Genomic DNA, 13279 nt, shown 5'->3' with positions numbered 1-13279 from the left:
TCTTCCAGTGTCTGTGGGTCCCGAGGGGCCTTTGAAGTGCAGACCGAAGCAAAGAAGGCATTCAGTATCTCCACCTTCTCAGCATCCCCCGTTACTAGGATACCCGCCTCGTTCAGCAAGGGACCCACATTATCCCTGGTCATCCTTTGCTATTCACATATCTAAAAACCCCCTTTTTCTTATCCTTTGTGTCCCTTGCCAGTTTCAATTCCAAGTGGGCTTCAGCCTTCCTAGTCACATCCCTACAGGCCCTGACAACATCCCTATATTCTTCCCAGGTGCTCAGATGCTTTTTCCACAAGTCATAGACCTTCTGCTTCCCTTTGAGTTTACTCATTAGCTCCCTGCTCATCCACACAGGTCTTCTGCCTCTTTTTCCCGATTTCTTGCTCAGAGGGATGCACCGGTCCTGGGCTTGGAAGAAGCGCTGTTTAAACGCTACCCAGGTCTCACAGGCTGCCTTTCCTTCTAACAGCATAGCCTCTGCATCCTCCCATTTGTAAAGTCTTCCTGTGAAAAGAAGCCTGACAATGCAGATTGAACTTGCATGGTGTAAAACCCAGTCACCCCTTCTGCCGATCAGTCCTACAGGTGTAGGGGTGTTGAAACGTCTGTTGCATGGGCAGTGATATTCCCTGCAAAGCAAACCTGCATGAGGAGGTCCCAGCCATGGACCTCTCTATTTAGCTCCCATGCCCAACAGAAGCATGTTTCCAATATAAATGATGTGTTACAATCTCAGATATCTCCAGACAACCAGCAAACATTAAAAGCTTCTCAAATTTTAGCACACCCCCTTACAGGAGGTTTTTCAGGATCTGACCCTAGATCAGTTTAATCTAACAATTTAATTAATTTTTCATAATATTTGTAAAATGTGGCAGAGTTGGCTTTCAAGGTTGATGTGTCAGACTGCACTTTTCTTTCTCAAATTAGAGATTAAGCCTGATGGTAGAAATTCAGCAAGAGTCAAGACACATTGCATCTCAGAGACACAAGGTACTGATGTTCAGCTGGTTGATGATACCTTGTTTTTTGTGGCAGCAACAGCTCTAACCTCCTGCTGAATCAGAAACTCAGAGGGAACCAGGAATTGGGTGCTGGAGCTTTTCATAGCTCCACTAAAATGCTGTTGCTTCAAGTTCCATGGCATCCACAATCTGGCAGAGCTAAATGATGGCTCAGCACATTTATATCATACTTATTACAGCAGTACCCCCAGCAATGTTATTAGAAAGCCTTACTCATTTTTTCTTATAGAAAGAATGCTCAACTGTGTTTATATTTTCTTTTGCATGATTTCTCATGTGTATGAGAATAATGGCAGTAGCAAGTGAGATAACTGTGATTAATTTTACCAGTTCTTTGCTGGAATGAACAAGCTGCAGAATTCGATGTTTGAGTAAAAGTCAATGTAAGGTTTATTAAAATATAAAAAATAAACCAAAGCACAATTACACACTAATTCCACTCGTAAGAGGAAAACGTATTGACCAGCATCAACAGTAAAGGCTTTAAACTTGCTGTGAGGATAAGTATTATCCTTATCAAACTACTAGCTAGCATGTTTACCTTGGTCTTTTTTTGATTTTTCAGGTGTTTATAACATATTTTGCTTAACTCTTAAACCCTTGAATATGGCTTTCACTTATTTTGTTTTCCAGTCACGAAGAGATGAATAAAATCTCCAGCTACTTAAGACAAGTACAATCATACCTACTCCTTTTTGTCTTCTGTCTCCTTTTACCCGTAGTCTCCTGGGAATCTCAAGCCACTCACATTCTCACTGGGATGTCAGTTCAAGCTTTTTTGTTAATGTTACTCCTCCATGAGCTTCATACCACAACACATTTCTGGTGTGATGCTGACTTAGGTCTCTTTTCTTTCTTACCTTCCCATATGTTCTGCCCTCTTTTGGTTGTTCTCAACTTAGAGAAGGAGTAGTCAAGAAAACAGAATGGAAGAGGCAGTGTTTCCTTGCAGAGCAGAAGATTATCCTTTTTTTAAAATTTTAAAAATTATTTAAAGTATTTTTAGGTAACTTAATTAAGAACAGAGGTGGGTAAAGAGGATGCATGTTGCTATTTTGGTCATATCCATTTCTGAAGAAGTTAGACAAATTAAACTGTAGTACAATTCAATCCTGTAATTTAGGGTACTAAATTAGCATCTGCTTCATGGAAATTTTAAGTGCCTGGATTAGGAAAATGAGCTAATCTGTTTACAATACAATATACTATTAATGGAGAGACAGATTTACTGGTAAAGACCTGCAGAAGAAGTTGGCATGGTCTGGCTTTGGCATCTGGGAGTTTTGAATGGTCTCTTCAATTGCCACAGGAAAAATTAGGACCTTCTGTTCATTCATGGCCTCTTCTAAGGACAGACACATAACCAGCTAAAGGTAGTCATAGCAGTACATACTGCATCATCAAAGCCAAGAGTGTAATGGTCAGTAAACCAAAAAGAGTAAGCTTGTGATGTGAGGGTGCAGTTGGATGAAAAGAATACCCTTTTGGTTGAAGCCCTCATCCCTCTGTGCATGTTGCATTAGATCACCACTGCATAAGTACAAAACTATTCTGGCTACAGGATTTGGAAGCTTTTTACATCCTCACTAGTAGGGCCAAAAATGGGCAGCCCTTTGCTTTCCCCTTCACCAACTCATGATTTACCTGGGTCTCTCCACAAGAACGTAGATAATCCATGAAGAACAACTCTCCAACGGTTTCTGGAGCACTCATAGAGCACAGAACCCATTTCTTTCTGTTTCCAGTTTAAGCAGAGGACATCTTGTGCCAGGATGTATGAACTAGAGTAGAGGTGTTACTTATACATAAATGCCTATCCTTGAGATAGATGTCTTTCCAGTGGAGATGGCATGGGCCTGATTTAGCTGCCACTAGGCAACTGGAATGTGGCAATCCTGTTTTGTAGAGTAGAAAAGCTTAGTAGTGCAAATATGGGACATTGTATCTGAGGCCTCTATGATTTGGAGCACACTGAATATATTGGGAGAGAGGTAACCTTTCAGACACAGAAGATATATCTACAGGTTTAGGCAATCCTGAAACTAGTTGTACGTAACCATAATTTGGGAATAAGATTGGGTTTTGGCACCAAAATTCGGATGTAGGCACACTGAATCTCACAGTAGGTTTCTAATACCTGTGAATATACTTTTTTTCCCTTCCCCCCCCCCCCCCGCCATGATTCTTCTGCACTTTCAGATGCAGAGTTCTAGCATCCAGGATTCTTGTTTGTCTGTTTGAATGCCATACTTCTGGGCTGTTTGAGGCATATTTTTTTTTGAATGATCCCATAGGTTGTCATCAGTTGAGACATTTCAAGGCAAAAAGGCTGCAGACCAAGATGACAGTTACCTAACACAGGTGTTAAAATGCTCAGTGATCCTAACTCCTGAAAAAGAGCAAGGAAAAAGTATGAGGACATTCATTGAATCAATTGAAAGGATAGAAAGTAAATTAAATGATGCAGAAACTTTGCATACACTGTTATCTTTCATTCCTTTCCCTGTGCCAAAGCTTTTTTCCTACCATGGCTAATCCTCTCCTCCTTAATCTGCTTCAAGGCTCACTTTGACATTTCAAGAGGACAGTTGTTTACAGTCATACAGTGAGTCCATAGCAGGGTTTTGAACAATAACCTGGCATCCTAACCCCAAGGCTACTGTGAAAAGCTACTAGATCATGCCATTTCGTAATACTAGTAGTGCAGCTTTATTATATATATCTTCTCGGTCACAGACCTGTGTGAAATGTGGAACACTGATTCTTTTTCTGAGAAAATGAAATTTTTTTAGACATTTTTCTGGGAAAAGTTTCCTTTTTTTTGGATGGCTGCACTTCAGAATTGTAGCCCAGGCTTTCCAGAGAAACATTTTCAATAATTAAACAGCATACTTAAATTAGAGGACTTTATTTAGTAGGAAGTTGTGCCTTTACTTAAATAAATGCTTCTAATCAAAGTGAAGTACCACATTCCTCAGAAACTTGTTCCACATTACGGAGAAATTATTAGCTTTGAATTTGATTTGCACAATTAAAAATTACATATATATATATAAAAGTCTTTCTTTGGATCTGCTGGTGAAATATGAATGTGACTGTATGCAATGAGAAGTACATGACTACTCAGTTTCAGTGGCTATGGAACACTGAATGTTGACACAACAAGGAATTGTTTAGTAAGTTTCCAGATCCTCTTCAATGCTAAAGCTTGCTCAGAACAAGAATATAGTCTTCCATCATTGAATTAGATTGAATATGTATAGTCTCTTACCTGCGATAGCACAACTACATTAAAGATATGATTTTTTAAAAAGGGGAAAATGTGTATACAATTATTTATAACATAGTGAGCACCGTCTGTTCATTATTTTTAGTTTTACAATAAAACCTGCCAAGACTGCATTTACTGTGCTTTGATATCATATGTTTTGTACAATATAATTAAAAGCTTAATGATTTGACAACATGGGAGAGGAGACATAACTGAATCTACATCCATAAGTGTAACAAATATACATTATATATGATATGTATCCCTCATCATGGCAAGGTCATTTTTATGGGAATGTCTTCTCTTGGGCTCACCAATAAGCCAACATATAGCTACTGCCTTTTTAAGAAACAATTCAGAAAAGGGCAATTTAGCCAGCTTGGTAGGTGATATTCCCAAAGGAAAACATTGTTTATAAGAGTTAGTCATCTGGATGTTAGAGGTAGCTCACACCGCCTTCCCTCAGCATTCAGTTCCATATTTGAACATATGAATTAAAAAGGGTGGAAGTTCAGAGCAAGGACATGTAAATTCAAAGGGGAGTATTTACACAATAACTATTTTTAAAACAAAACTTTTTAATAAAAGCATCACATATTTAGAAAATTGGACTGTGGTTCCCAGGTTTATAGTTTTATGAGATATATATGGTTTTTATATTAGTTGTCTGTACAAAAAGAATTTGGAAGAATAAAGCCATGAAATCACTACTGGTAAGTGGTTTTTTGTTTGGTTTTTTTTTAAAGCCTCAGACTAACAAACTCTTTCAGTGCCAGGCAGTGAAGATAAACTTTGTCTCTGATACTGTTTTTATTACAGGTTTGGCTTATAGATTTCATTTCAATGACCTGTCAAAATTAACAGGCTCCTTACTGTTCACAGTTTATCAGGATGCCCCAGAGCTACTTCAGCAATGAAGAAAGCAAAGCTGTCTGGAGAACAAATGCTAACAATAAAGCAGCGGGCCAGTAATGGTAAATTTTTAATCATTACCTTTTTTAATATTACTTCTTTTTAAACCAAAGTTATGGTTACTCTATTGGCTGTGGAAATCTGAGCCAGCAGTGGAGTAGTCTGTGTATGTAAATCTAAACCACTAAAATAGTTTAGGGTAGAATATGCCATTATAATTTTCTGATTCACATCTTATTCATCACAGGTGGATAGTTGTTCTTAGATTGTTGCAGGAATCAAAAAAGAAAAAGGATTAATTTCCAGAGTCTCAAGTCCCCATAAGCTCCTTTGAATTAATTTGGAGCTCTGACTGCAACCCCTGGCCTATGTAGATGGCCTTGTGCCATTTCATCTCCAATAATTTGCAGTCCTTCCTAGGAACGTTGAGTTGCAGGGAAGATGATGAAAGAAGTACCTTGTGTTAAAGTCAGGATAGTACCCTGATAGTTGAAGTGGAATTAAAGCAAAATGTAGGTGCTTCAGTTCAGGTAAGTAATGCATAAAAGGCTTATCCAGAAGGTGCACAAGTCCTGAATTTTCTAGGAAAATTTCATGTAGTTACTTACTGATTGCCTAGAGATACTGCCCTCTTGACTGTTGGTATTAACTGTGTTTGAGAGACACAAAGCATTTATAGAAAATGCTTTGCCAACACATTGCTGGAGCCATTGCAACCCACATTTCCAGTAGAGCTCTATAAAGTCTTGGATGTTTTGTTCAAGAGCTAGATCCAGGGAGTAGAAGATTTGGATGTTTTCTCTGCAACCTGGGAAGTATTGAAAACAGTATCATCTGCCATGCCTAGAAAGAATGCCTATAAGGACATTTTGGGTATGTAGGGAGACACACGGTATCCTTCCTACTAAAGTTAGGCACTGTGAAAAAAGGTATGCAAGATCTGCACTAGAGTGAGAACATGGCCTTAGTTTCTCTAGCTTAGTTTTCTCTATCTCTTCCCAGGACTATTTTGTGCTTTGTATACTAATTAAAAGGATATATAAATAAAATCTTTATTGTTTATTACTGTCTGAATGCTTAAAGATGCAGCAGGCACTTTTAAAATTCCATTCTATAAATGTTTGTGCCATAAAAACTCAGAAATTGCTTCCATCCTGCAGACTATCCTATATATCATTATTTAATAACACCCTTCTGAACCATGAAATGATTAAAAGAAACAGCAGAATAACAATATATCCCAGTGCATCAGTAAAATTTCATTTTTTTGGAAAAAAGAAATCTTCTGAATTAGTTACAAATTATTTTGTCAGTGCTGTAATATGAAGAAATTAGCATGTTAAGATACTTTCTTTTTTCTTCGGATGATCTATAAGTGGACACAGTCTTTCAGATAAGATACATGTGACAATTTGTTGCCACAGGTGCATTTTTATAATACAAAGTTAAATTAGTACATATAAAGGAAAAGGTGGGTCTTATTGATCCTGAGCTTTTTCAACATTCTTGCTGGAAAATTGCTGCAATTTTTAAGAGAAAACTAGTGTAAAATGCATAGGTTTAACTTCAAAAGAAAAGTTTGAAGAACATTTCCTTTTTCATTTTGCCTTTAATACTTGAAATAAATTTATTTTAAAATTTAGAAATAATTAATTCCCTGAACTCTGATTTAAAGCTTAATTATTTTAATGCCACTTTTATTTTTGTATCACACAGGTATAGAAAATGATGAAGAAATTAAACAGTTAGATGAAGAAATCAAAGAACTAAATGAATCCAACTCCCAGATGGAAGCTGATATGATTAAACTCAGAACTCAGGTAACAGTTTTATGAAGCCCTAAATTCAGCTGCTTTTTCTACATGACTGATTAGAAGAAATATAGGAAATAGATAGTGCTCTTTTATGTTTCTTACATATTAAGGTTTCTATCTGCAATTTGCCATTTACAAAATCAGAAAAACCCACCCATTATACAGTCTCCACATCAGTTACCAGCACACGCACACACACAGAGAAAGGCTTAGAAAATTATATTCTTTAAAATAATGGAAAAAGTATGACCTGTCATGGTCAGCTTTGTATTTCCCTCTGATAAAACTATGACTTTCTAATGGCAGTCTAAATATTGTGTAAGATCACGGTCCTTAACACAAGTTACAAGGTGAGGGAGTCCAGACAAACAGCATCATTGCCATGTCTGTATTACAGAGAGGGAAGTGAACACCTGTTGCACTTCATTTTGTGGTACACTGAGTGCAGCCTTTGGCAGCAGTAGTAGTTCCACAGATAGTAAGGGAAAACTAACATTAGACTGTTATTTTAAAAGTAATTTTTCATCAGTAATAAAGCTGGATGGAAAAGGCAGAGGAAAGAAATTAATTTAACACTTCCTATCATTTTCTGGTGTCCAACATAGCTTCTGGTGCTTTTTTCTTCACATGAATTGAGCACAGATGCCAACAGTGATTAGCAAAGTTCTCACCATTTATCAGCTTTCAGTCTTAGAGTCATAACCATCCAATTGATCTGGATGGAAACGAGGTAAACCATTCCCTGCTACTTCTTCATCTGCTGCTTGCAGAGAAGAGTGCCATATCCATTGTCCCCCTCCTCTTGTATACTCATGAATAGAAGCCAGAATCTGCCTTTTCAACTTGATTTTTCTTTGACTTCTAAACTTTAGCCAGATTGATATTGAAACCTCACTTCTCTTTTATGCCAGTATTCAGGGTACTGTTGTCATTATTCAGCTTTTACAGGATTTGACATCTGTTTTACACAGTTTTCTGCTGTGAAAAAATACAACTGTAGATGAAAAAATCTGCAAGAATATAAAGCAAAAAAAAATAACCAGTAGTAGGACAGTTATATGCATATATTGGAGGAATTCTGTCCTAAGTTTTGAATCTGGCAGTGTCCAATCTGCCTCATGTTTTCTTTTGCTTAATACAATGTCATAGATGATATCTACATACAGATTGTTTTAGCTGAGATTTTAAAAACTGTGAAGCAGTTTGGCCATTATGTGTACATTAGGTAAATGTTCTGGTTGTCACTAATTTTCTGCATGTTTAGTCGTATTTTTGGCCAGATTAATTAAAAAAAAATAAAGTCATGATAACACTATTCAAACATAAAACATGTATCAAGATTCTAAGATTTAGTTAGGAATGTCACATCAAATTTTGATCTGAAATGAGTACAGAAGCCATACCTCCATGGTCTTGGTTCCACCTTTCATACCTCAGATGATTCAATGGAGTATTCTTAGAAATCAGTTTAGGCACTACCTGGGAGCATTGCATATTCTTGGGAAAAAACTCAGCTGACGGTTTTACCATCAGGTTGAAAGAATGCTCTTCACACTTTGGTGTAGCAGATTTTTTTTTTTTAAATTACTGGTAATGATACATAATGCCATTAAAAGAATTAATAGGATTCTGCAAAACAGAGCTACAAGACACCTTGAGACATTATTTTGTCAATCGGTCTTCTTTCCTTCCTTCTTCCCAGCTCTTCCTAAACTAATCCTGTCAGAAGCTGGTGTAGCCTGTTATTTATCTCCTGCACTAAAGATTCACAGTCTCTGGGCAGTCTGGCCTAACAATTACCTGGTTTTACCCCACTAGCTACTGATGTCTAGCAGAAAATCCCAGCTGAGTCAAATCTCACAAAAATTCAGAGGCCTCAGTTTTGAATTCATATACTCTTCTGATGATAAACAATTCCGATTTCCAACACATAGAGCATTACAATGTAGTCATTATCATCTCTGAAGGGAATCAGAGTCAACAGTCCCCTTTATTTGCAGCATTACAATTATATTGAACATAACAAAATGCTGATAAATGTTTAGAAAATCATTGTGTGACCTAGATTTCAGTAAGATTTCACAGGTGGGGAATACACAGTGGGAAAATAATAGAAGTTCTCTGAACACCAGAAATAACAACAGTCTTGTTAGATATAGATTTGCATCCCATAGGATTCTAAGTGACAGTGTATGTTTTTCCTATAATGGGAGCTTCCCTTCCATGTAGAAACTTTTATATTTAATAAAGTGAAAAGTCATGCTGCAAGCTTTTTCTTAGTTGGGGCATTCTCTCCTTTACTCAGCCACCTTTAGTCATCAGACTTAAGAAAGTACTTTTAATCTAAGACTTTCTAGTAAATTTGTCCAAGCTTAATATGCAGGTCCAAAAGTATCAGAGAGGCAGAAATACCTAAAGATGAGAGGGGGGAAAGCAAAAGCTGCAAATAACTGTGTCTCATACAAGCAACAGGTTGGCCTGATTTTAGAATAGAACCGTGAAGATTCATTTACTTTCAGGGTAAAACGTAGGGAAATTTCAGCCTTTGCAATAATTAAGTATGCCATTTAAGATATTTAAAGATAAGTACTAAATGATATTGCAAGATATGCTGATCAGTTGCCACCATGTTTGCAGATAATCAGGGTCTCACACTAAACAGAAGAAAATCTCTGTTGAAGTAGCAGTGCTCAGCTAGCATAAATATCTATGTAATGCCAGCTCCTAGTTAGGTTCGTGTGAGGCAGCAGCATTATTCCGTACTGAACTGGGCCTTCCTTGACAACAGGCTCTTCACTTTGGTCTGTAACATAAAAAATACAGCTTTATAGTAAATACTGGAGCATGACTGACTCTAACAAGCACCTGTGACAGATGTTTTGCATTTACATACAGTGTTGCTCTCCTATATAAGCAAGCTGAAAGCAAAATGAGAGACGGTGCTTCCAGTTTCAAAGCTGAAGAAGGTGTATCACCTACTACTATATGCTGTGGAAATAGCTCAGAATCAATTAGCTGTGACAAACCCAAGCCCCTGAAATTCTGACAGCTTAGATTAACTGCTATATAAATACCTGCAGTCAGAGACACTTGAACATTTTTATGTAGCAACATCACTTGTCAAAGTTACTTCTTTCAACTAATGGGCTGTATTTCCCTAAGCAGACTGAAACTTCAGGTCCAGAATAAAACTTGAGACAACTAACTACCTGGTTGTGCCAACAATTTCCTAAAATTTACTCACCCATAGTCAAGTTAATATTCACTTAAGAACATTTCCCCCCTCTGCCTACTACTACCATGAAAATCTTCAGCCTTCTCATCAGCATTTAAATTATATCAATTCTTCCCACTGTTCACTATCAATTCTTCCCACTGGTCACTGTCTATGCCAGTGTAGAAATGGATAAAGCTTATTCTAAGAATCTGAAACCTTGTTCTCTTTTTTCTCCCTCTTGTCAATGCATATTTTAACCTACACACCCACAGAAGCCCACTGTGCACTTTGTTATAGATGTTAACGGTTGTCATACAATGTGGAAAGTAAGGACAGGTCTACAGAGGCAAGTGTAGGCAGATACAAGTGAGCTCTGTATGGGCTCTCGACTGGTTGGGCATACACCAGTGCTCGTCTGAAATCCTTGTGGCTTTGTTAGCACAGAGCCTTGCAGAAGCTCAGCTGAGGTACCTCAAAAGCTGTTGTTTTAGCTCGAGCAGGGCATCATGCAAGGTCAGAGCTAACTTGTGTCAGGTCACCTGGGAACACCGGCAGACCATAATCTCAGTTGTCTTCACCTGTACATGTAGTCACGCCCCAGAGACCCACTCTCCTGGCTTTGTATAAACTTTCTTCAGTTCCTTCAGTTTTGTAAGCCATTGTATGTATTAGAAAACTTTCTGAATTTGTACACATCACAGCAGCCCTGTGAATTTGCATAGACTCAAATCACACTTACAAAGTGCTGAACACTGGCAGCAAGGAGCTGTGCATGCCTAATAAGCAATATATATCTGTATATCAGAAAAAATAAGAAATGTGTGACTTACTGCAGAAGGTCCCAAGTAGAAGTGTTTGACCACATGGGTGAACTTGCAGAGCTAAGGTTCTTCTTAATGCCTTTCAACTCAAGAAGAAAAGGAATCCAATCCGAGTTCATTCATTGCTACCAATATTTAAAAGACAAGCTGTTAAAGTCATACGACACACAGTAGGAATAAGAAATCCTTAACAATGATAAGAATTGCCGACTCAAGCAAAACCTTTTTAAGTGTGAATGAATAGACCTTTTTCTCCTTTCCCTGGTATTTCTGTTATGTGTCCCTTCAAAGAGCGCATGCTTTATAACAGCTTGCCTTATATTACATTGTACACAAATTTGTCCATTTTAGATTACCACAATGGAGAGCAACCTGAAGACGATAGAAGAGGAGAACAAAGTAATTGAACAGCAAAATGAGTCTCTTCTTCATGAATTGGCCAATTTAAGCCAGTCTTTAATTCATAGTCTAGCTAATATCCAGCTGCCACATATGGTAAGTGATTGAGAGCACAAGTTAAGGAATTTGGCGATCTTCAGTTCACTTCATACAATAGATGTCTTTTTTTATGTTTATGTTTCATCAACCAGTTGGATATTTGTGGTAACAACACTGAAACCATAAAGATACATTTAACTGCTAACAAAGACATGGAGGGCCTGTTCCAGTGTATCCTGTAAAATTAAGTAAGAACTAAATAGGCATTTTAAATATTATAAAAAAATGGTGGCAATATACCTTGATAATATGTTATGCTTAAATGAATATACGAATGAGAAAATGAAAGTTGTATATGAACTACTATTTAATATCTCGTAGGAACCAATCAATGAACAAAATTTTGATGCTTACGTGACCACTTTGACGGACATGTATACAAATCAAGATCGTTATCAGAGTCCAGAAAATAAAGCCCTACTGGAAAATATAAAGCAGGCTGTGAGAGGAATTCAGGTCTGAACAGCTGCTATAGTGGTGAAAGTCTTGCTTAAAAAAAGGATGCCTCTTGTTTTTTGCTGCTGTAATTTACCAGAAAGTGTTATATATTTATTTCTGTTTGAAACAGTGTTATGCTTACAAGACTTCATAATGATTTTATGTCTTGCTTTAAAGATAGTAACTGCAGAATAGTTTTTTGAATACATTCACATTTTGTACGTTTTCATATAAGCTGACATAGTGTGATATGCCATGTAATGTTTATAGCTGCTAATGTATGCACATTTTTGGGGTATATATATTTCTGAAGAGGTAAGCTGATCAAAATAAATAGAGTGTAAATTCTTTTTAATGCTTTAGTGATTAAATGTTTTAGTATTTTGAACTGAAATGAACAAAAACAAAAACAGCTTTGAATGACAATGTTGCGGTCTGCAGCCACTTTTTAAACACTATCATTTTGCCTCATGTTGGAGGATTTTATGGGATTTAAGAAATACATTTTGTGTGCATATTGTTTCATAGCAAGAATTGGTTGCAAAAATGCTTTATTTTTGAACAATGCTTGAAAATATTATGTGACTTTTGTTTTTGGAGGATGGTGTGTGGTGGGGGCAATAAAATGAGGTTTTTTGAATTCCAAGAAAATGGCATGGATTAGATGTAAGATACAAAAATGGGTAATTTATTGTAAGACAACATCAAGCCATGGAAACTTGACAGAAGATTCAAAGCAGCTTAAACAGCACTTTTTAATTAACTTCTAAGCATTACATGGTATGAATATGGGAACTTCCATTATGAAAAGAACTATATCAGAGGTGGACAACGTGAAGATTTCAGCTTTTGTTTTCATATAAACTTTGGAGCCAACATTCTCTTATCTCTGCTGGACTGGTAGTGCCCCTCTGAACTATCTGTTATAGCAATGTAGTTCATCTTTCAGAAATTCTGTGTTTTCAATTCAAGATGGAGGACAATATTTTAAAATTAATATTGCCTTTTCACATCTTTAATTTTGGGATAAACACAAAGGATCTGTGTCTAGTAGAGTTACTGAACTGCATTCGTTGCTCTCTGTAGTAGGAATGCCGTTCAGTAAAGATTTTTCCTTTTGCTTTGCCAAGCATTTGATCCCATTTTTAACATTTTAACATTTATGTTTTGCTTTTCGTTGGAGAACAATCATTTACTGCAGCATTCACATATGCTTTGTATTTGTTCTACTATTACCTATTGCAAAAATGAATGCAATCAAATTTTTAATGTAACTA

The 13279-nt window shown here is 36.8% G+C and overlaps 1 protein-coding gene across 3 annotated transcripts in view; it reads left to right on the top strand.

The window, feature by feature from the left end:
- Positions 1–12026, top strand: part of MYT1L (myelin transcription factor 1 like) — a gene marked incomplete at both ends in the record, with an annotated part of 129402 nt that extends 117376 nt beyond the window's left edge. For 2 of the 3 annotated variants that reach the window (XM_084262516.1, XM_084262515.1), the window contains 4 exons: positions 5185–5276; positions 6931–7034; positions 11418–11561; positions 11886–12026. In XM_084262516.1, the coding sequence (XP_084118642.1) occupies positions 5185–5276; positions 6931–7034; positions 11418–11561; positions 11886–12026 (481 nt within the window). Of the gene's footprint in view, positions 1–5184; positions 5277–6930; positions 7041–11417; positions 11574–11885 lie in introns of those variants that run through there. The other variant, XM_084262517.1, reaches the window with a different exon arrangement.
- Between the last annotated feature and the right edge of the window lie 1253 nt (positions 12027–13279).

Source organism: Gallinula chloropus (genome assembly GCF_964237585.1).
Source record: "Gallinula chloropus genome assembly, chromosome: 3".
NCBI lineage: Eukaryota > Metazoa > Chordata > Aves > Gruiformes > Rallidae > Gallinula > Gallinula chloropus.
This window is presented reverse-complemented; position numbering and strand designations above follow the sequence as displayed.